This window comes from Pelobates fuscus, chromosome 6, assembly GCF_036172605.1.
Source record: "Pelobates fuscus isolate aPelFus1 chromosome 6, aPelFus1.pri, whole genome shotgun sequence".
Taxonomy (NCBI): Eukaryota; Metazoa; Chordata; class Amphibia; order Anura; family Pelobatidae; genus Pelobates; species Pelobates fuscus.
In genome coordinates, this window is record NC_086322.1 from 63,855,172 (window position 1) to 63,880,207 (window position 25,036).

Below are 25,036 nucleotides of genomic sequence, written 5' to 3' on the forward strand. Positions count from 1 at the left end.
TCTAGTATCTTGACCTCTGCTTCGTTTAAGACTTGTATTTTCTGGTATCCTGACCCAGGCTTTGTCTTGACTGTGTATTTCTGTATCCTTGACCTTGATTCCAAGAAAATTAATAAGTTAAGTCTGGCCACTCTTAGGCTTGGTAATACGCCTTTTGTGGGTTTCTTCTTTCCTGCGTGTTTGGGTACAGCTCCTGTGACAATATAGGATGGAAATATGCAACAGAAAAAATGTTGGGTCGAGTGGAAGACACTGGTTTATAATGGTTAAGATTACAGATTTAATGTGCCCACCGCAGATTTAGCTTTGCGTTTGCTTTATGTCGAGAAAGGTTTGGTTAGAGTTTGGGGTTGGTTAGTGGGTTCAATACAAGGATATAGGTAGAGTAAATTACACCTTGAATAAATCTGGCAGTGTGAGTCTTCAGAGTGGTGAAGAGTAGCATGGTGACATCGAGGTTCACAAAGTTATGATTTCCAGTTTTTTAATCCAATGGCAGATTTGTGTTTGATAAATCAATAATTATTTGTTAGAAAACTCTTTACATTGTGCATTTGATAATTTAAATATTTTCCACAGTTATAGATTGATTAAAACATATTTATTTGAAAAAAGTATTTAACAACTTTGTGGTTACAGAAACAAAACACAAAACACCTTAAATCATGGCTATATGTATTTTAAATATTTCAGGTTCTTCTCTTCAAACTTTACCTAATATTCTTGAAAATATGGAAGCTTTATTTCATTTTAAGTAAAACTAAATGCGGTTGTTTCAAGAGCCTCTATAATAAGGTATGATTATCAGGGCCACCATCAGCAGGGTACAAGCCCTACACATTTAAGTGGCTCAGGCCACTTACATAGATTTTACACACTCGCGGTAAGGGAGATCAAAACTATACCTCCCAGTGACTTTGCAGAGTTACGCAGCTTGAAGGCTGGGCCTCTCAGCCTTCACCTCTGCATTTGGGAGTTTTGCTGTGGTTACTACAGCAATGCACAGTTCCACATGGTGCTGTGACTTGTGAGGAGAGCCTCGACCGGCAGAAACTCTACAGCAGCAAGAGACCCCTCCCTGGCCACCGGTAAGAAACAGGGAGGGGTAATAAACTTTAAAAAAATAGAAACCTTACGAAATACATAGAATAAATATAAAGAGCTGCTCCCCTCTTAGCCCCCGCAAAGGGCAGCCCTTATCCAACCCCATAAACGGTCTTTCTCTCACACTACACACATAGAACCACACTGTGCATCCCTTGTGCACACAAAAAACACACAGTGCATCTCATACACAAACTGAAATACACTGTGCATCCCTTACACACACACAAACACACACTGCACCCCTTACATACACAAAGAAACACACACTGCTCAACTTACACACACAGTCAAATACACACGGCTCCCCTTACACACCCAGAAACACACACTGCCCCCTTGCACAGACATATACAATGCATGCCTTTCACACACACCACATCCCCTATAATATGTAGTGACATTCCATAAGCACACACATTCCATCCTCTACAATAACATAAAACACATCCCCTACACACATACACTCCACTCCCTGTGAGCGGACTCCTAGGTGAGCCTTGTAGACAGACTCTGGTGCAGGCCCTAGGGGCCCAGGCTTTGGGCTGTGTAAGGTTCCCCAAAATTTAAGATGGCAGCCCTGATGATTATAGTATTGTGATAAGTGCCTTTACATATATTTTTATAGAAAAATAATAAAGCCATGTACTTAGAAGTGAAAACAATATTATTTTGTTTCTAATAAATGAACAATTACACCATCCTGAATCCTATTACTAAATCATGAAATATCAGTGTAGGGTTCCAAGAGATTATCATATCATAGCTATTTTTACTGCATAAAACAAGATGCATGATGGTCTGATATATACCAACCTTACCTAGAGCTCATATATTATTCTGTCTAATCTTAAATGAAAGAAACATTGTACACAGGGCTCAACATTTGCACTCACCACTAGCAAATGAAAATTCTGCCCTCGTGAGTAGCAATTCACCTATGGTGAGTGTGACATGGACCCTCTGGGCTTGCAGTCGTAAGTAACTTAACGTCTGACTAGTGATGTAGGACTTTACATTTAAAGCCCTGCTTTAGTAAAGAACTGATCCACAGAATAATTAGATGGAAAGTTGCTGTTCATGGTAGTTTAAAAGTCAGGAGCACTTAAAATATATCTAATACACTTAAGTTAGATTATTCTCATTGTTACCATTACAAAATAGTACAATGTGTACTCCTATGACATGTTACCCTATCCCTACACAACCCTCTTAAACACTTTAACAATATATATCTTACAGGTAATTGGGTGGTTTCCTATACCTGGCTTTTAACACATCCAAACATACAGATAACCCCATTATGGAGTAATATACATGTCATCACTCATGATCTCTGTATTAAATGTACATATATTTTCTTAAACATGTTGAATTTTCTATATGCAACACTGACATGAAGAAATACAAAAGGCAGAGGAATCTAAAACAATAAAATTAAAAAAATCATTTAGATATATTCATTTAGATAAAAATCAATATTTACTTGTTTTCAGGTTAAAATACTATTACTTCCCCTTTAGCTTCGTAGCCTTGCAAGTTTAAAAGTTAAACATCCCAAAATATGTTGAGTTAAGCATACACAAATCTATTTTTCTGAAAGCCTGGGCAATAGAGATGTAGAGCCAAAAAAAAAAAAAAAATAAAGGAAAATATTCACAAAACTATTTTAATCAAGGGCTTTTTTGAGTGCAGAAAAAATATTTAAGTTATATCACAGCAAATCATGTTAGAACACCCTGATATAAAATATTGTACATTCAAGACAGCGCAGAATCTGTTAATGGTTTAAAGGACGTTTCTTGCTGGGAATGGAGATGATTAAAAAAAAATTATATTTAATAAAAAAATACATTATGCAATTAGGTTTCATAGCTTGTCTTGTGATCCCTGTGCACACACAGCTGAAAGAACTACAAATTTACTTTCACTTAACATAATGTGAGAACCGACTCCAAAACATCAGAGTTGAAAAATGTCTCAAACCAAAGTGATTTATCCATTTGGCCCAAACTTTGTAATCAGGCACACAAGCCTAGCTGTTTAGAGGTTACATTCCTTGATGGTGTACTGTACGTGTCTGCCTTAAACTTTGGTTTCTCATGCTCCATTAACCCTTTGAGAATATTTGTTGACTATAGAATACCTGGTAAGTGGCCATTACCGTTTCAAAAGATGCACCAGGACTTTCATTTTACTGACTACACTATGCATAATTGTATTCTCTTAAATATGTAAAAATTCAGCTTTAATGTAGATTTTAAAGTCTGTTTTTAAATCTATGAATCCCGGACAGCAAGCCTGCTACTTTATGAATATAATAATTAAAAAAATATTACATTTTTGAACATTTTAAACTGTACTAAGGAGATTAATGCTGTGAAAGCAAAGTTCATGGTAAACTATGGGTTTGTGCAGTGGCAAAAGGTGTTTTCCAATAGGTTGGACCGAGTGAACTGTATTTCATTGAATTGCACACATGGAGCTCCGAGGAGGATTAGCCATTCTTGTAATTGGTTCTTGAGAGTAGTTCACAATGTCAGCCTTCACCACCCTCTTTAATAGAAACAAAATAAGAGAGACAGGAAGTTATTTTTAGCAGTGAACATAAATATGAACATTTTTTTTTTTTTCTTTTAGAGAATCGCAGAGCAGTTCCAAGATTGCAAAGCCTCTTTCTTGAATATAGAGAGCTATCCCTGAGTTCTGACTGGCTTTCAATATCTATTTTTTTTCTCAAAAGGAACATTTCAAGCCCCATAATCTTTTTGCCCTTGAAAAGTAAGTAGTAAGTAAGTTACCTGTCTCGTTAGCAGTCTGCTGCCATCTCATCTGCAAGGAGCTTTCTGTTAGTTCCAATAAACTAAGCCAGGTGTGCAGGGCCATGCTCAGTGGCTGCATGGTCATATTAGCTCGCTCTCTCTTAGTGAGTGCAACCCTGTAAAACCCGGGCTTAGCACAGTGCAGGAAAGCAGGCAGCAGGCATTCAGTGGGATCTAGTTAATTTGTCAAAATGATGTTAAATGCTTTGACTATTTACTCTGCGAGGCTGCAAGGATACCCCTGGCACCATAATCACTAAAGTGGGCTGCAGTGTTATAGTGCTTGGAGGGTTCTTTTAAATGCTCTACCCAGGGACAATTGTGATGTAAATAATAGAATATGCAAGTCATTGTCTGCAAATGATAATTGCAGCTCTGCTTAGTATAGTTTGATTAGCTGAAAGTAATATAATCAGTGGGGAATATACTAAAATATATAAATATAACTTATATCAAACATTTCCAGATCACAAAAAAAAAAACAAACTATTTTAGTCAATGTTTCATACTTACGTGAGCATAAGAGGGTCTAAGTAAAAAAAAATATTAAATATATGATATGTTATGGAGGTCCCCATAATGCGGAGATGGCAATATCGAAACACATTACCCTTATGTAGCTTCTATATACATTTTTTTTACAAATATTTTTATACAATTTTCTTCCAGAACAGATGGACTGTCAGAGAATGTTACCAGCCAGTGCAGCTGATGTGACAAATATGCAAACAGAAGCACAAACAGATATAGACACACACTTATACAGTTCATTTTTTTGTGCAGCAAAGGGACATAAATGTCATGGGCTGCCCGAGTCTGCTGAAAGTCTCCATAGAAAGCAATGCTGTCCTAATATTCTGGCCCTTTTTCCCTTTACAAACACGCTGTATATGAATGTGTCTCTCCTCTATATACCCCTTTCTCCTTGCATTTTCTTAATGGGACAAAGTTAATATAGGAATCATTGAATCTTAGCAGCTACCTGGAAGTGTAACTTCCATCAAACTAAGGCAGTGCAGCACATGTATGTCTCAAAGTTGCACTGAGACTGACAGTTCCTGAAATAAATGTTAATCTGCATATGGTTTTTATTGTACAGTGTGATGACACTGTGCAGCACGGGATTTGAAAACATGATCTGCCAGTTAAAATATATCCATATGTGTATCTCATTGTGTACAATGCTGTAAGTAAGCTAAGCGCTATTACGATTTGCTGCGTGTTTAGTAATTAAAAGGAATATGAAAGAGCGACGTAAAGAGCAGAAAATGCGGTAAAGCTCTAACTAGCATTTTCTGTCTTGCCAAACTATAAGGCAGGGGTCTCCATACCAGTCCTCGAGGGTCTTTCATTTTACAGAATATCAGATTTGTCAAACATTTAATTAACTCTGCATCCCTAAGCAATGTGCCAAGTAATAAAACATAATCCCAGGCAGTATATGGCTTTTGAGGAATGGGTGTGTAATTCCTGCTGCTAGGAACTTTCTCTATGCTATTTGCTATGTAATTACTTGATTTTGATTTAATGTACATCCATGGGGAGATTAATCTTCAAAATGTTCATAAAGTAATGTGCCTAGCTCATGTTGTATACTGTGGGAGATTTATCCAAATGCTATGTTCTGAAAAATTATGCCAAATAATAAAAGTGGAGATATCGCTATGAAACCAGCAGGCAATGTTATATTGGTGATTCCTCCCCTTTGTATTTTTGCACCACTTTTAAGAACACTTTGATTAAATCTCCCCGTATAGGGCAAGAATCATATAAATATGCATTTGGATTTTCATGACGCACACATCAAGCTTCACACATACGTTTTTCATAGGAAAGGAAGCAGCTAAAAGGTTGTTTGAGCTTCATTCACAAAACAGTGACCTGTATTGAACTAAAAACAGAACTGTGAAATTCATGTCAAAACACCTTTTGCCTGTAACGTAGATGTTTATTTTTTTCCTAATCGGCTATTGTTTCTTTAATTTTGCAATTCACTCCAAGTCACTGTTTAGTGACTAAATCAAATGCTTTAACGAGGCACTCCAGGTATGTTACAGAACATCAAATGTCATCTTCATATTTTGCATGAGACACACTTAGTGTATGTATAAATAAAAAAGCAGGCTAGCCAAAGCTCCCCTTCGTATTCGGTTATATTTTTACTGTGCCATAGTGCACATAATCAATGCAACACGTAATGAGAAAATGCTCATACAGTTACTAGAAGATGCTTATTTGTGCTAGGATACTCATTAATGAAGAGTTACAGAACATATACATGTGCATCAACTCATACGTATGTGGTTAGTAACGAACCATAAGAATCAATGGGAAACCTGGATTTGGCATGGATATCTCAGCCACTCTTTGGGTGATGTGTACTCAAGAGGGTGGTGAATCGAACCAATGAAAAAGGATGGTGAATCCACCTTGGAATGACCCTTTAAAGCTTTTGCCTATTTATGTATCAATGTAAAAGTATGTCATTGACTTAAGGCAAGGATGGCGTACAAGCTATGCTAGGAATATGCATTTCATCATCGAGGTTTTAAAGCATGCCATAGGCTAAAAAGCAAAACAAAAGCTAGGGTAGATTTCAGTTGAACTACGGAGTGCCACAGTGAAATTGTGTCTTCCTTTCACCTCTAGTGCACAGTGGATTAAATGCAACATAATGATAAGGCACAGATTGACCTGTGCTGAATACCTTCTTCTATTGCAAAGAGCAGATTTTGCTCTGAGAGTTAGAGACAGATTGCGCATCCTCTTCAGGGTATTTCACTATTTCTGCCTTAACAATGTGCTGCCAACCAGGTACCAGCATCAAAAACAGCATGGCAATGAATGAGCATGAAATGGTGAAAAGAAAGGAAATGGAACAGGTTATTATGAAAGTAAATAATAATACATGAGCATGAAATCTGCTAGAACCATATTTTAAAAGCCTCTCTTTGACTAGCCTTTATTATTGCGGACATTTTTAGATCATTGGATAGTGTGGCTTTACTCCAGTTCTAAAAATCTGATCCTTATAAAGTCTTCGGCAGCAAAATGTGAAGTGTTAATTGTTGTAAATTGGTAGTAAATTTCAAATTTTAGAAATGCACAAAAGTCCCAAACTCCTAAACTAGGAATGTTGGAAATAGATAAGTCCCTAAAGAAAATAAACACAAAACTAAAGAAAATGAAGAAACTTTATTTGTAATGAACAACCTGGGATTTAGATAATACACAACCAAAATACTAATACTAATAATAATAATAATAATATCACCCGTTTAAATAGGTTAGGAGATCTGGAATGGCTTTAACTAAAGTCACATGTAGCTCGACTCTAGTTTAGGAGTTTTGGACTTTGTAAATTTCTATAGTTTGAGTTTTGGGTTACCCCATTCTAAAAGTCCTATTTACATGACACATAGCCCTCCTTGGGGGGAGCATAACATTTCCAATTTTATGCTAAAATAGCCAAACTAGAGATGTGAATGGATATTTCCAGTTAAATTACATTTTAATTCCTGACAATTCACACTTTTAATGAAATGCCCTTCTAGTAATCTTGCAGATCTATTTATATTCTTACTTTACAATGGCCACCTCATTGAAAAACAAACTTCCCAAAATTAAGAGGTGTGCAAATCGTGCGGGTGGGAGGTCTGAAAGGGGGCGTCACCAGTGATGCAAATTGTCAATTTGTGATGCCCAAAATGCATGGGCGAAACTGGAAAAGCCCACAATAGATGGGCCAAACTGGAAAAGTGTATCTAATGATACGTTTACGATGTACTGATGGAGGAAAGTTCTCTGGTGTCCCTGGATGCGGGAAACCAAGGTATTAAATCAGGATGGCCAGACAGGGCAATAAAATCGGGACTGTTGGGGGTCATTGATTAAAGAGCTATGCACATACCAAAAATTAACATGGCCCTTAAAAGAATGTAACTTTTTCAACCGCAAACATTACCCTAGGAGATCAGGAATAATGCTTTGTGGTTTTCGCACCTCCCTGGTGCTTTCACATCTGAGAAAAAACTAGGGAGGTGCAAAACACGTCCAGGGTACTCACACAATCCTTTTTTTTTCGGGTAGTGGTGTACGTAGTCTCTCCCTTGTCTGGCGGTAGCATGATATTAATAAATGTGCACTTCTTTTCATACTTTTCATTTCATTTTTTTTTTTATTTCTATTTTTTCTGTGGACCATAGGGGCTTATCCCCGTGTGCGGACTACAATACCTGTATTTAGAAGTTTATTAACTGAACACTGATTTATAACAAATCCAAATGGTAAAATGTAGGCAAACGTAGTTGATCTGGATGAATTAGCATCACAGCTTGGATATTCTAGCTGTAATGATGCCATTGGGATGGATTTGAATTTGCTACTATTTAGATTTTTTTGAATAAACCCGATAATGCATTGGAGAGGAATATGGCTGACCAAGCGTATAAAACAAATGTGCCCTCTGTAAAGTGCAAACTTTTTGATTTATTAAGCAAGTCATTTTTGATGATATAAAAATGTTGTCAAAATATTGGACAACTGGAAAAAACAAAATTTCAATACACCTACTTTTACAACTTATCTATTCTCAGATCATATCACAACTTAAGACAGATGCACAGATGAGTAGATTACGGAGATAAAATATGCTGTGAAATCAATGGCTTTCACATCTTTTTGTATCCTCAAGTATGCCTCCCTGAAAGTTGTCACAATTTATTACAATTATTCAAAATAAAAATTATAATGATGCAAACACCAGTTTTCACTGCATCACCTGGCTCACACTTGCTCTGTTGGGTAATCATCTTTAAGTGCTCTTTGACCAGAAGCAACACCCATCCAATCAAGGCTGCATAGAGCTAGTGTACGTTCATGTATCTTGACATTATATGCAAGTGCAATACATTTCAGAACAGCACCCTGGCACTGTTTAACCTCCCTGTCGGTCTGATTATGTCAGTATTTTGTAATGTTAAAGCGGTACATTGTTTTCACAATGTATTGTGTGTATTTGTATACACCAGGGGCTCGTAGGGACAAGGTAAGTGATACTACAGTGTAATCCCAAGATTGGCTCAGGGTTACCACTTTTGGTACTGAAAATTAACCCAGAGCCACGCTTGGGATTACCGCCAGGGAGGTTAAATTAAACCCTCAAGTCGTGCTTGGGTGGATAAGAGGGCGCCAAGATGGCTACCCGCAGTACAAGAATAAGCCAGGAGACACACTGCTTGCATGTTACACTGCATTCATTACAAAATGATTCACAAACAGGCTGTACTACATTTGTATTTTCAGTAATAAAAAGGATGACAGTTAAACAAGAAGCACAATGCATATAATGTTTATTACGTGTATACTCTGCTGGAGAATTTACATTCTCCTGTAACAGGTAGACAGGGGTTTAATTGATTGCAGTCTTATTATCTTATCTGTAGATAGGGGCAGCTATCTGCAAGGACTTGGGTTATCTATGAAGGATTGTAGGGACTTTGTAGTAGGTCACTGTTGAGCACTGATCCTGTTCTGTTCATGGAGGCAGAGAGATAAACAATCCCTAGTAATCAGCAAACAATTAACCATCCTATCCATACAAACATTACAGCTAGAAAGCAGATTCCTTCTGTCAGACAATTTTATAATACAAATTGCTTTTGAAAATAGGAATGTTTAGTTATAAATAGCAGAATCAGGTACAGTTTACACCAGAAAAACTGGGAATGAAATAGAATTTGACTTACAGTCATTAACTTAACACTACATAAACATACCATCACACTGGAAGCATGTCACTATTGGAAAAAACTTTACAAATGATAGCAGAAGAATGAGTTTCCGTTTCTTAAATTTTTTTTCAATTTTCAGCTCTTTACCCCATTGAATGAGTTTATTATCCAAGCCTCTTAAACTTTTGTTTTTATTTTTTCCATTAAATTATAATTAAGTCTACATTTTATTATGTATAGCAAAAATAACTTTAAAATCATGCTCAATGTGTTCAGTTCTAGTTAAATAACATATTTTGCTATACATAGCCGCAATCACGCTCTTTCTACTTTTTTTTCAGCATTATGGAATTACAGAATATGTGCACTATATTGTATAGCTTCACACTTTTAAATGTATTCCAATATTAAAATCTATCAGGTGGCATTTCAGTTACGGTAACTTATTTGTGATTATTATTTATCAACACTGACGTAACATATGGTGTAATGAAAAGACAACAAAATAGATGTTCCTCTTATGTAGTTCTTATAAAAAACATTACTTTATACCTTTACTAAACCTTCTGTCAATGATTTTCAAATTACACATTAAAAAATAGCTGCATTTGCATGCAGCGTGGAGGAAGCAAGTTCCCTTAATGGAGAATACTGGTCATAGAGGACACTTATGTTGGACTCCTACTTTCTAACTGCTCTTTAGGAGATTCACTCATAGACAAAAAGCTTATTACCTTTTTATTGAGATTTAATATCCTTTACAGCTGGTTTTGTTGTACTACAAGCAAACTAGCTTTGTAAACTGTACTTGGCCACCGAAGGTTGAGTGGGTGAGAATGTGCTGTCCTGCTGCCATCTACATATGTTATGTGAATTTTGACTGTAAGTGTGGATATCTGTAATAAAGTCCTTCTCTCTTTATCTACTGCACGTAAACCTGTAGAGGCCTTCCAATCAGAATATCCCTGGAGATGAGTAGATAATCATTTTGTACTTCTTTTTGGGAGTACAATAATTATTAGACTGTATCACATGCTATTGATATTTTTACAATAAGATATGTTTCTTTTTTTGTTATAGACTCTTGCACTTTGTCATAAAAACTACTTTGGATATTCAAGAATACAGAGGAACATCAAACATAACAGCACAGTAAAAGGGTATTTCAAGTGATTTGAGAACCTAATCAATATGTACGATGTCATTCCTGAGCAGAGGTTGTGAACAATTCGCTACCCCAATTTATTTTATCAACTCAGAAGAACTGCAAAATCAGATAAGGAAGCTGGTAAATGGAATTTAATTAAATCTAGTTTGTATATGTGAATTATAACTAGAATCTGGGGTAAAAAAAATACAATATATTATGCTACAGCACGTTGGGGAAAAAAATTGGATTTATCAGATAAAAAATAAAAGACAAACTGGTTAACTATCGAATTTAGGAAGGCGGTAGAAGTGTTTTAAACAAACATCAAATTCTGAGTGCTCTTCAAAGCTAGGAAAGAAGGGTGAGTGGAAATATAAAACACAAAACAAAAGAAAGAAACCAGAGAGTCATTCCCGTATGACTGGGTTAATATTTAGTGATTTTTGCAATTCTTTACTTTTTATATTCTGTAAAAAAAAAAAAAAAAAAGACTTTTAATTGTATCATCACCTGTGATTGTTCAATTTCTGCTTTGTTTAATTTGATTCCAAGGATCTCAGCAGCGACCCTCTGAAAACACAGAAAGACCTAGAAAGAAAGAAATGGGAAAAAAATGGGAGTTTAAATGATTAAAAGCAGACATCCTCCAGTTACTTTCAAATAAATCAAACCTTTCCTGAACTGTAAACACTGACGATATAAACGCAAAATTTATACTCAACAGTCCTTAAAATAACTTCAGCTTTGAAATTGGTGTCTCTTTTTTAATATAGAAAAAGATGTTGTGGTTAGCATTAATATTCTAATACACAGAACAGATTGAATGTATTATTCTTACAGCATACATTTGTCTTGTTGTTTTAAATTTTAAAAAGGAAATCCATGCTATAACAGAATATATAAACGTGACCAATGTTTTTCCTTGCAACATTTAGGTTTCTATTAAAGAAATAAAACTAAAAAAAAAAAAAAAAAAAAACTCGCAGAGGGGAAATATAGAGCATAAACATATAAAATTGATATATATATATATATATATATATCACATCGAGCAGTAAGCCTGCCCTACGCTGTTACTCCAAGTAAATCCGAGGTGGAGATCATACTACCAACACTATATCAATAGAGCAGTGTTTCTGCTCTACGCTTGTGAGTATTACTCATCACTCTTTTATACTCTATTTTATCACAATTGAGAGCACTATTGTTGCATTTTATCTTCCCTTTGGATTACCAGATGGTGCTGACGGATACATCTTCCCACATACCATAAGCGGGGATTATACCGCTGTATGCTCTTCACACCAGAGCTGACCATAGCTCTTTTAAATGTGAGTTCTCTACCTCGTTACTTACTGCACTTTTGGACTCTAGATGTACTGCACTATTGGTTGCTTTCTGCCTCTTCTCTGTTTCATATATACAAACTAACACCCTGAGATGTATCCACTCCCATTGAAGAGAACACGTCTTATCAAGTTTTCCTGATTATCTACTGCTACTCTAGCTAGACCTCCTACCCTTTCTAAGACTATTTTATTTGTATTGGCGCAGTCCTACTCCATATTTTTTGTGTTGTATTTGATCCATTGAAGGACTTGGGGGGTTTCCTTTGCTTGGGTTGCTGCCAATTCTGCATATATTGTGTGTTGAGTAGCGCTGAATTCCTGCTGTATTCTGTATGTATATATAAAACTTTTACAAACTAATCTGTCAACATTGAAGTTGCTGTTTAGTAGATAGGAGAGTGCGCTGGATCTTGTGTATTTATTGTATAATATGGCCCCCAGCAGCACCCCATTTAAGCATGTTTAGGTGAGTGCAACCATCCCCCCATGTTTCCTATATATATTTGGGAGTCTAGCCAACTCCTTGGTTCTGCACCCCTCCCTGTTACAGGTGCCTCATCTCAGGTCCCTATTTAGTCTTGTACTGCAGAGAGCCTCAGATGGAATTTTTTCCCAAGTAAGTGGTTAATCTCATAAGAGCAGACATTAGACTGTGAGAGTAGGACCTGCCAAAGATGGGGTACATTGACGTTGTGGCAGGCTTATGCAATGTATGATCATATAATGTAACTAAATCCCCACTTTTTTGCCTAGATTAGGTGTTTTTAAAAAAAACTTTTACAAACTAATCTGTCAACATTGAAGTTGCTGTTTAGTAGATAGGAGAGTGCGCTGGATCTTGTGTATTTATTGTATAATATGGCCCCCAGCAGCACCCCATTTAAGCATGTTTAGGTGAGTGCAACCATCCCCCCATGTTTCCTATATATATTTGGGAGTCTAGCCAACTCCTTGGTTCTGCACCCCTCCCTGTTACAGGTGCCTCATCTCAGGTCCCTATTTAGTCTTGTACTGCAGAGAGCCTCAGATGGAATTTTTTCCCAAGTAAGTGGTTAATCTCATAAGAGCAGACATTAGACTGTGAGAGTAGGACCTGCCAAAGATGGGGTACATTGACGTTGTGGCAGGCTTATGCAATGTATGATCATATAATGTAACTAAATCCCCACTTTTTTGCCTAGATTAGGTGTTTTTAAAAAAAACTTTTACAAACTAATCTGTCAACATTGAAGTTGCTGTTTAGTAGATAGGAGAGTGCGCTGGATCTTGTGTATTTATTGTATAATATGGCCCCCAGCAGCACCCCATTTAAGCATGTTTAGGTGAGTGCAACCATCCCCCCATGTTTCCTATATATATTTGGGAGTCTAGCCAACTCCTTGGTTCTGCACCCCTCCCTGTTACAGGTGCCTCATCTCAGGTCCCTATTTAGTCTTGTACTGCAGAGAGCCTCAGATGGAATTTTTTCCCAAGTAAGTGGTTAATCTCATAAGAGCAGACATTAGACTGTGAGAGTAGGACCTGCCAAAGATGGGGTACATTGACGTTGTGGCAGGCTTATGCAATGTATGATCATATAATGTAACTAAATCCCCACTTTTTTGCCTAGATTAGGTGTTTTTAAAAAAAACTTTTACAAACTAATCTGTCAACATTGAAGTTGCTGTTTAGTAGATAGGAGAGTGCGCTGGATCTTGTGTATTTATTGTATAATATGGCCCCCAGCAGCACCCCATTTAAGCATGTTTAGGTGAGTGCAACCATCCCCCCATGTTTCCTATATATATATATATATATATATATAAAATTGTGCTTAAATGGACACTATAGTCACCAGAACAACTACAGCTTATTGCATTTGTTCTGGTGAGTAGAATCATTCCCTTCAGACTTTTTGCAGCAAACACTGTCTTAGAGATACCTCCACTGGCCATTCCTCAAATGGCTACTAGAGTTACTTCCTGGGGCAGTGCAGCACTGATATTTAGTGTCTCCACCCTCTGCATGGAGACACTGAACTTTCCTCATGCAGATGCATTGATTCAATGCATCTTTATGAGGAGATGCTGATTGACCAGGGCTGTGTTTGGCTAATGCTGGCCCTGCCCCTGATTTGCATCCTTGACAGTCTCCGACAATCCACTGCTTGCCTATGGGAAAACATTGTGATTGGCTCAGATCACCACTTCTGATAATGTCATCCAAGAAGGCAGATCAGGGGCAGAGCCAGCAGCAGACTGGAATAGAGGTAAGATTTGACTAAATTTATGGGGGCTGGATGGTGTTTTTAACACGATATGGTCAGCAATACATGTTTGTGTTAATGACCCTATAGTGTTCCTTTAAATAAAAGAACAGGCTGTCTCCATACTTGTTGATATAGAAAAGGCAAAACAGAAAAAAGTCACTGACATACTGTCCAAATATAAAATACTTAGACACACAGCGGGCAAAACTCACTAAGTATGCACAGCCTCTAACATGCAGTAAAAACTTTAGTGCTATATATAAAAAGTAAGACTTATGGGATTGATGGTATATACCAGGGGTCCTCAAACTCCAGCCCCCCAGATGTTGCTGAACTACATCTCCCATGATTATCTGGCTATGTAATTTAAAAAAATCATGGGAGTTGTAGTACAGCAACATCTGGGGAGTTTGAGGACCCCTGGTATATACCGTTGATATTTCATATGTACAATCTAAAAAATAAATTTAAAAAAAATGATAAAACAGCACATAGTGTATACTGTAAAAAACAGTGAGCAATAGTAAGTGTAAAATAACACTCACAGATTACAGAGCTGTCCTAGGCTCTGTATATTACACCCAAGGGTGCCTAATAGGCAAAGCTGGAGGTCTGAGATAAGTGCTTGAAAGTCACAAACGATCCATGAAATGCAGCAGTGGTATAAAGGATAACACTTAATTAAAACATATATAAATAAAATATTCCAAAGGAAACCGTGCAGGATAAACTCCTCAATAGTAGCACAAAGTCCTGTAAAATGCAGACGCGTTTCAACTCTCCACGTGTTTTGATCAGTGCATAAATATGTGTTCCACTTGCTGCTGTTTAACCCCTTAAGGACACATGACATGTGTGACATGTCATGATTCCCTTTTATTCCAGAAGTTTAGTCCTTAAGGGGTTAAATACGCCACTTCTAAGTCTGCCGATCACGTGGGCGAATGTTTGGCTGTCCCTGTGTCTGACGTCACTTCCAGTTTTGCCGGTATCGGTTCGTCATATCCTCCACGGGTAATTTCAGCTTGCCAGTATCAAACATGTTTACTCTGCTATCCTCCATCTTATTTAAGGGCAAAGGATCAACGAAAAGTTCTGGATTGTACAGTAGTCAATATCAATAATTACAAGATATTGTGATTGATTTTGTACTTTTTATATATAGCACTAAAGTCTTTACTGCACGTTAGAGGGTATGAATACTTAGTGTGTTTTGCACGCTGTGTGTCGAAGTATTTTATGTTCACTCACTAAGGGTGTTTCACCCACTATTGTGTCAGTACTGTGGAAGCGCCATTCACTTATATATATTTTGAATACTGTCCAAATATGCATGAAATGGGTATAATTATGGAAAAGAATAAAACTGTCGTGAGAGGTAATGATAGATATAGTGCTATAGCTTTATCGTGTGATTTTTCATGAGTGGAGTTAAACACAGCTGTGATGCAGGGGTTAACCTATTACTCTGCAAATTGCTGTAGTTATGTGTGAAAAAACGAAAGTAGATGGGTAAGACCAGGGCCGTCTTTAATATTGATTGGACCCTGGGCGAAGCACGTCCTCCACCCAAACGCAGAGGCGGACCTAAAGTAGAGAGGTGCAAGAATTTCTTTGGGCCTCCCAATCGCACGGGTGATTAAAAGGTAGATCCCCATCTGTCGTGCAACTCCAGCAATGCATTGACAGCCGGGGCTCTACCATTTACCCGTGTTTGAAGGTTTGTATTTAGCACTAAGCTGTTTTTGTGTGTTTGAATGTAAACAGGTTTTTGTATGGAATATGTTTGTATGTGGTGTTGGCGTACTTGCAAGCATGTATTTATGTGCAGTGTTGGTTTTTGAATGCAGGAGTGTGTTTACATATAATTTTGGTGTTTAACACAGACATGTGTTTGTACGTAGTGTTGGAGTTTGAATGCAGGGGTGTATTTGTATGTAGTGTTAGTGTGTGAATGCTGAGATATACACAAACACAGATATATATATATATACACATACATATACACATACATACACACACACGCACACACACACTCTGAAACACATTAAGACACGCAGGTATACAGACACATACACACACTGACACACATGCAGATACACCGAAACACACAAAGACAGCATACAGATACACATTGGCATACATACAGACACACAGATACACAGATACACAGATACACACACAGATATACAGACACACAGAGACAGACAAACTGACAGACATACTTACACAGACACAAACTGACAGACATGCTGACACATACACAAACTGACAGACATGCTGACACATACACAAACTGACAGACATGCTGACACATACATACTGACAGACATGCTGACACAGACATGCTGACACATACATACTGACAGACATGCTGACACTCACACAAAAACATACTGAGACATACATTCACAGACACACACACGGGCATACTGACACACACCCAGACAGACATAGTGGCACACAGACCTACTGACAGACAGACATACTGACACACACAGACAGACTGGCACACAGACAGACAATGGCGCACACAGACATACTGACACACTCACAAAGACCTACTGCTGACAGACACACACAGACCTACTGCTGACAGACACACACAGACCTACTGCTGACAGACACACACAGACCTACTGCTGACAGACACACACAGACCTACTGCTGACAGACACACACAGACCTACTGCTGACAGACACACACACCTACTGCTGACAGACACACACACAGACCTAGTGACAGACACACGCACACACACAGATATACTGACACACACATATGCAAACTTTACACTTTAAAGCTCCCCTCCAGTTTCCAACCTTCCCTGGGGTCCAGTGTGCTGGCTTGGGTGGTTGTGAATTGGGCACTGGCTCTCTTTGCTCAGTGCCCCTCCTCGCTGCCTCCTGGCTCAGCCTCACCCCGCATGGCTCATCATCTCTGAGGGAGGAAGTGACTTGCGGACGTTACTTCCTCCCAGGCTGCCGTTAAGCAAGGGGCCCGATCGTGCTGTTAAAGGGTCCCTGCTGAAACATGCTCACCGGATGGCCCTAAGTTTATTGGCCACCTGGTGAGCCCCCTTAGAGTATGGGCCCCGGTGCAGCCGCAATACCAGCACCGCGGGCCCATGGGTGGTGGGGGAATTGTTTTTATGCAGGCTATGGGCGGCAGGGCCATGGGGCATCTGCTTTGGGCCCCCCAGGAGTAACTGGGCCCGGGGCAGCTGCCCCATTTGCCCCGCGTTAAAGACGGCCCTGGGTAAGACAAGGGAATCTATGGGCCCTCAACTCCTCTGTTCCTGTGCATCAAACTTGTCTGGTTAAAATTACATGTTTGTTAGTCCAATGTAAAGCGCTGCGGAATTTGTTGGCGCTGTGTAAAAATAATAATAGAGTGTCATACGCTTTTAGGGTGCTTGAGTATTCTTTTAAACAGTGATTACACTAACTTTGATAAAGTACATTTTTTAAACTCACCGAATCTCCTGTCTTTGCAGAAACAAAATAACTTCCCAGACCATTTTCTTGACAAAATCTCTGGTGTTTATCTGCTTTCACTGTTCGCATGTGCTCCAAATCAACTAAAAGATAAATACATAGAGTATATGCACATGAAGTTATATAATATTTAATAACAATGAATTATACCAATATACTTATGTTAAATAGCACTTTGATTAAAAGCCAAAAGAGGAAATAAATATGCATCCATTACCAAGATCAAAAACTGTACTATGTTCCTTCCTTGGTGCCAGATGTGGTTTCATACATACATCTGTGTGTGCCATATGAAGAGCAAGAAGCAATACATTTTAGAGCAAGGGATAAATATTTTGCTAGATACAGTTTAGAGTAACTATTACTATGTCAGTATAGTTAATAATACACTTATCTTTTACATGGGATCAATTATTCAGATGTATCAAACATGGCTTAATGTGCACCAAAACTAAATGATGGTTAACATGTTCAAAGGAAACAAACATAAAGAGAAGACATGTTGTGTAACAAAGAAGCAGGTTCATTTTTAAATTAAAACAGAAAATATTGAATTTAGGAAGTATTGGAAAAGTATGCATGTTGATGATTGATTGTTCAATACTTTTGTTTCACCTTGACCTTATTTTCTGTCTTTAACAAAATATTTGTATGACAAAATATTTTCATAAAAATCATGAAATTCATGAAAAAAAATAATTATTCCAGCTATCAGTGGCAATCTTCTGTCCGATTTACCAAGCAAAATAAATGTGCAATGCACCCTGATGCAGACTTGGGCTCTTTGATGAAACCCATTTGCAAACTATGGTTTAAAAGATTGAGGTTCCGTGGTACCAACTGTGATTCTTTTGTTTATTGGCATTATGTACCTTGCATACTTTTTTTATTTGTCTACGATGTGTCAGGGAATTTTCCTTGTTTTGTATGCATATCTCAAACCCACTTTATTACTTATATTTTTAATATATTCCTTGTAAATCTTGTGATATAATCTTTCAATAAAAACAAAATCAATGTTAATAGAAAAAACAGAAAAACATGAGAACTCTGAGAACGGGCAAAAGCTTAGAGGAACTCTTGCTTTCCCCACAGATAGTTCCCGCTCAGGTCTTAAAAATGTTGTTGCTCACTTGTGCCATTACAAAGACAACTTATTTCATTTGCAGATCAGACTGATCCCACCCATAAGGGCAGTCCAGAACAGAAACGCCAGCAAGTTCTCTCTGCACTAGAGATACAACAACTCTGAAGCAGAGACCCCTCTAGGCACAGTGAGCACGGGCCCATGTATGGATTACCCTTTTAGCTTAGGGAGAGCCCCCAAAAAAGCATTGCAACGAAAACAGAAAAGCTAAAATATGCAATGTTTTTCTATTGGATTGAGGTCTGGACTTTGACTAGGCCATTCCAACACATTTACATGTTTCCCCTTAAACCACTCAAGTGTTGCTTTAGCAGTGTGCTTGGGATCATTGTCCTGCTGGAAGGTGAACCTCCATCCTAGCCTCAAATCACGCACAGCGTGGTACAGGTTTTGCTCAAGAATATCCCTGTATTTAGCGTCCATCCATCTTTCCCTCAACTCTGACTAGTTTCCCAGTCCCGGATGCTGAAAAACATCCCCACAGCATGATGCTGCCACCACCATGTTTCACTGTGGGGATGGTGTTCTTTGGGTGATGTGATGTGTTGGGTTTGCGCCAGACATAGCACTTACTTTGATGGCTGAAAAGTACAATTTTAGTCTCATCATTTAAACAAGTGGAGGTTATTTAGCTACTCCAATGGCCATTGGAGGGAATGCCCATCTGCCACATTAAGACAAACCTCTTAGGTGGGTCCAACACTAACCATTCACCTAGCTTCCTTGAGCTTCTAGCAAATATATCTCTAATGAGACAGAGATGGGTATTTTTTATATACACCCCTACATGCTTATTAACCCTGAATAGGGAACACATGGAATGGGCGGCAGCATTGTAACATAACTGTGTGATACAAACGTGAATACAAATACAATGAGTCCTGCGCTCAAACTCCCAATACTCTTGGGCGGCAGCAACGACCATAGTACACATCAGCCTCAACACATACAGTAAAAAAGATCAAAGTTACCTGCACTCTTTCCCAAATCCCCATGTATATGTAAACAAATGGAGGCGCAGAACTTTTATTTGTATTTATATTCACTTTTGTATCACACAGCTATGTTGCAATGCTGCCGCCCATCCCATGTGTTCCCTAATAAGGGTTAATAAACATGTAGGAGTGGATATAAAAAATACCCCTCTCTGTCTCATTAGAGATATCTTTGCCAGAAGCTCAAGGAAGCAAGGTGAATGGTTAGTGTAGGCCCACCTAAGAGGTTTGCCTTAATGTTGCAGGTGGGCATTCCCTCTAATGGCCATTGGAGTAATTAGATAACCTCCATTTGTTTAAATATACATAGGGATTTGGGAAAGAGCGCAGTAACTTTTTATTTCTTTGGTTTTTACTGTATGTATTGGGACTGCTGTGTACTATGGTTGTTGCTACCGCCCAAGAGTAGTGGGAGTTTGAGCACAGGACTTGATTTTTTGTATTTGATACCTGGGTCTCCTTGGTGTGAGCAGGGATTTAACCCTACAGAACTGCAGAATATTCCACAGTCATAAATGTATTATAGCACACTATTTTTAGGAGTGCATGGGAAGCTATAGCAGTGTAAGCAGCTGAGAAGAAACAGACTATTTTTTAAATAAATGAATTCAAATAAATATATATATTATGTAAACTCCACATACCCACATGGGCACAGCAATGGGTACTCAGTGGGTGCAGTTGGTTAATATCACTAAACCCAGATACAACTGTCCACAGGATAAGAATCCATAATTTTTCCTAAAAAAAAATAAAATGTTTTTTTTAATATTATTTTTCTTCTTTCTGCAAGGGCCTTGCAATTATGGTAGTATCCTCTTAAAAAGATAGCTAAAAAATGTAAGCCAATATTTAGAAACAGGACTTTGCAAATATTGGCAATATAGAGATGGTCACTTAAATAAGCAGGTGTTCTGTACATTATTATTATTGTTATCATCATTATTATTATTATATTTATATAGCGCCAACAGATTCCGCAGCGCTTTACAATGGGTGGACTAACAAACATGTAATTGTAACCAGACAAGTTGGACATACAGGAACAGAGGGGCTGAGGGCCCTGCTCAACGAGCTTACATGCTAGAGGGAGTGGGGTAAAATGACACAAAAGTTGAGGGAATTATTAGGGAAGTAGATTGGTAGAATAGTATTCAATGAAGACTTAGTGTGGTTTTTTTTTTTTGAGCCATTAACAGTTTAACTGATACGCTTTTGTGAAAAAGTGAGTTTTTAATGATTTTTAATGAAGGAGTGAAAACTGGGTGAGTGTCTAACGGAAAATGGAAGGAGTTCCACAGGAATGGTGCAGCCCTAGAGAAGTCTTGAATACGAGCATCAGAAGTGGGAGTATGAACAGAGGATGTACGCGGGTCTTTGGCAGATCATAAGGGCCTAGACGGGACATACTTGTGTATTAGGGAGGATAGATAGGTGGGAGTAGCATTATGCAGAGATTTGAAAGCAAGAACCAGCATTTTATATTGAGCCCTATATCTTATAGGAAGCCAATGCAGACTGACAACGTACAATATAAAATGCCACATTCATTATAGACTGCAATAGGGGAAAGTTGGGAGCAGGTAAGACCACTGAGAAGCGGATTGCAGTAGTCAAGGCAAGAGAGGACAGTGGCATGGACCAGAACCTTAGCCGCATCTGGCGTTAAGTAGGGGCTTAATTGTTTCTCTATTTCTCTAGCTCTTTTATCATATAAAGTTTTTATACAAATCTGAATCACTGTACTTTCTGATTCATGAGAAGACTTATTTAAGCAAGTATTTTAAAGTGGATTTTAGCAGCCTGTATGCAAAAATAAAGAAAATGCTGCGTAAGCACTTTGGACATATTCATAGCTTTCAACGTACTTTATTTCTAAGGGCAAATGTTAATCCCATAAGCTTAGGTTCCAAAAAAAATTGCACTAAAACAGAAAATGCATAATTTAAGTGTGAGGTATACTATTTATTTTTTACCATTATATACCCACTGGAAGCAGAGCCAAGCCTAACAAACAATGCCATGTTTCATTGAAAAGGGCAAGGTACTCAACCCACGTACAGGTTTTATTGTGTACATTCCAATTTCTCCAAATCAGATTCCGAGGTGACTGGAAGCTACATTGAAAGTTTCTCTTTTTATAGCATTACAGTCCCTATAATGGTGTTGACTCAATGCCTTCAAATTATAGGGCAAATATATTCACAAGCATTTAAGGACACAACCAGGCTCTTTGAGTAAATACAGGAAAAAAACTTAAACTTATTTCCTGAGGAAGGGACCCAACTGGCTTGTAAAAACCTGTAAATTTGCAAATCTAGTAAGTCTGCATAATGGTGTCATTTGATTATCAACAAAAAATGTTCACTCTATAAAAAATGCTTTATTTAAAAACAGATATTGGAGGTATTTAATTTGTATACTCTGGAGATGTTTGCTGTTCTTATGTGGAAATTCCAAAATGGTATTTTACTGCTAGAATCAGCTAAATTGGAGAATTACTACAACATAGTGAAGCCTCATAAAGGATAATTGCATCTTTCTTTAAACAAACCTAGAGTAGGGAGGGTTACAGAAAATCAATTAGTAGCATGCACAATAATGCTTCTCACACACCCCACCTTATAAATATATTATATGTAGTTTCATTTTTTTAAAGGGGGGAGGGTGTCTAATTTTCATAATTCATGTGCAAATTTAAATCGTACAATTACACAATATGTTTGTATTGTGACTATACTGGTCTTCAAAATATTATTTTAAGGCAAATAAAAAATAATAAAATTGAGAAGTTAGAAATTATGGCCTCAATTTAAAAGACTTTTCAAATTATTTATCTACAGATGTCACCATTTAAGTTTATGGGAATTTGTGTCGAGTAGATAAATCATTTTACATATTTTTTCTAACCAATTGTGATCAAGCTTATCTATTATTCAACTCAACTTGGATATTTTAAAACAACAAATTCACCAAAATGCTCACAAATGTGTACTTACAAAGATTTGACAGTTAAATTTTTTTTCAGGCGAAATAAAAAATGTAGACCTCAATTTGTGATTTTTAGTATGCTTTTTTGCTAAAATTGCCCAAAGGTATATGCTAGAAAATTAGGCAAATTAAAGAGCTAGGAAGAGGTTGGTACCACCACAGCTTTATTACGTCTAAAAACATTATGTCATAAAAACCACGTCAAGATATGTCATCAAAAAACATCATGGACAAACAGGAACATATGGGGCTAGCCGGGACTGCTCTTGGACTCAGAGCCCTGGCCTTATTGTAAGGATTAATGGCTTTGGGTCAGGACCCTGGATCTGATAGTGCAGGGCTGCACCCAGATGTGAAGGGGACCCGATTATTGCAGTTACAGGGGGCAGACTGGCATGGCTCCTAATGTTGATACACAGCTGGCATGGGATTGCTGAATAACTATAAAAGGAGCAGTGATGTATGCGCCCTAAGGTACCTATTGTTGACATAATTGCAACCCTGACCCGTTCTTTCAGTATTAGAGTTCACATTGCCACACAAAATATATATTTTCTTAACTGTTCAACATTTATGTGTTGGGATGATGGGTAGGGAAGGGCATTGTACCCTCTCGATGCTTGAGACCACAAGGCAGATTTGAAGAGGGTGGGTCTTGCTGTTCATGTAATTTAGGGGAAGACTGACACGGGGAAGGGGGTTATGGTCGCTAATCAGACCTGTCACCGACTGGGCCAAAAGTGGGTTGACAAGACTTGTAAATATAAGCCGCCTGTAATGAATAAGCTCATGTCACCACACAAATATGATTACATTCACATGGACGGGTCAGTTTGGGGGGAGAAGAATGTAGGCCTTATTCTCACATATCTGATGCTTAGCAGAGAAGGCCCATTTTGGCCAATACTCTTATTTAAGGACAGGGGGCAACAAGGTGGCTACAGCCATAAGACTATAGCACAGCGAGGGGGAGCAGAAGAGGGAATACTCTATGATCATTTCATTATTAATTATTAACAACGTTAAGGGTTTCATTGATGTTTTTATGATTTGATATACGCTATGTGGCAGTGCTGTTCAGTCAAATTAAACCATTGTTCCTTATTTAGTGGACACTGCAGCTGTCCTCCCGTGGTCAAAGAGCAGCTACTCAGCAACAGTGGTGGATAAGAGTAATTTTTTATTTTAACATTTTTCTCTTTTTGATCCTTCTCATTTCTCTATTTTCTATTTCCTAGGCTCAGACTCTTTTTTTTCTTTTTTTTTCACCTAGCACTCTGGTGGGAGGGAATCCACACCTCTAGATCTTCTATTTCTAGGGTAGTTGTTTCCCTGCGTACTTGGGGTCTGCTCGGTCTACCCTGATAGGATCTCTCACAGTACCAAAATTGTCTACCAACAGGCTGATCTGGTATCCTCACACTCAATTACAGGGAATTGAACAAACTGTAACGGAGACATTGGAACGGAAACATGACTCGACTCACTCACATCAATAGCACTCCACCACAAAACATACTTCAGGGAGAGATCAACTCCTAGGCTTCATAACTGAGCTTTTCCTTTAGGATACTATATCAATACGGAAGGGTTGAAGAGGGCCCGCGTAGCCATACATTTTTCAAAACACAACCCATTCACAGAAACAGGGATTGATAGGGATCCAGAGGCAGGTACTTATTCGTGAAGAGCCCTACTGCAGAATGCCAATAGACACTTGGATCAATTTACGCTCCTAATAAAGCCCGAGCATATTTTTACACTAGCTAAATTACACCACTTTGCAGAATGTAGGGGGGGCAGGGGGGAGGAGGAGGGGGGGGGACTTCAATATCCTGCTAGATCCCAGATTAGACACCTCAACATATCAGAGTAGCACACCGCAATCAAGTATTATGCTATACCAAATGGCACTGGAGAGCACTCAATTCACATCGTAAAGATTATACACATCACTTGGCTCCCCAAGGGTGCTGTCTATATGCAAGTATTGACGCTGC

At 38.1% G+C, this 25,036-nt stretch overlaps 1 protein-coding gene across 2 annotated transcripts in view; it reads right to left on the reverse strand.

Moving 5' to 3' along the window:
- Nucleotides 1–2,757: 2,757 nt before the first annotated feature.
- RAB28 (RAB28, member RAS oncogene family) overlaps nt 2,758–25,036 on the reverse strand; it is a 111,593-nt gene continuing 89,314 nt past the window's right edge. Inside the window, exons 5-8 of one of the 2 annotated variants that reach the window (XM_063457787.1) lie at nt 17,883–17,986; nt 11,319–11,396; nt 6,634–6,729; nt 3,577–3,660 (exon numbers count right to left, since the gene is read on the reverse strand). In XM_063457787.1, coding sequence (XP_063313857.1) covers nt 6,640–6,729; nt 11,319–11,396; nt 17,883–17,986 — 272 coding nt within the window. In that variant the 3' untranslated portion in view covers nt 3,577–3,660; nt 6,634–6,639. Of the gene's footprint in view, nt 3,661–6,633; nt 6,730–11,318; nt 11,397–17,882; nt 17,987–25,036 lie in introns of both variants that reach the window. The other variant, XM_063457786.1, reaches the window with a different exon arrangement.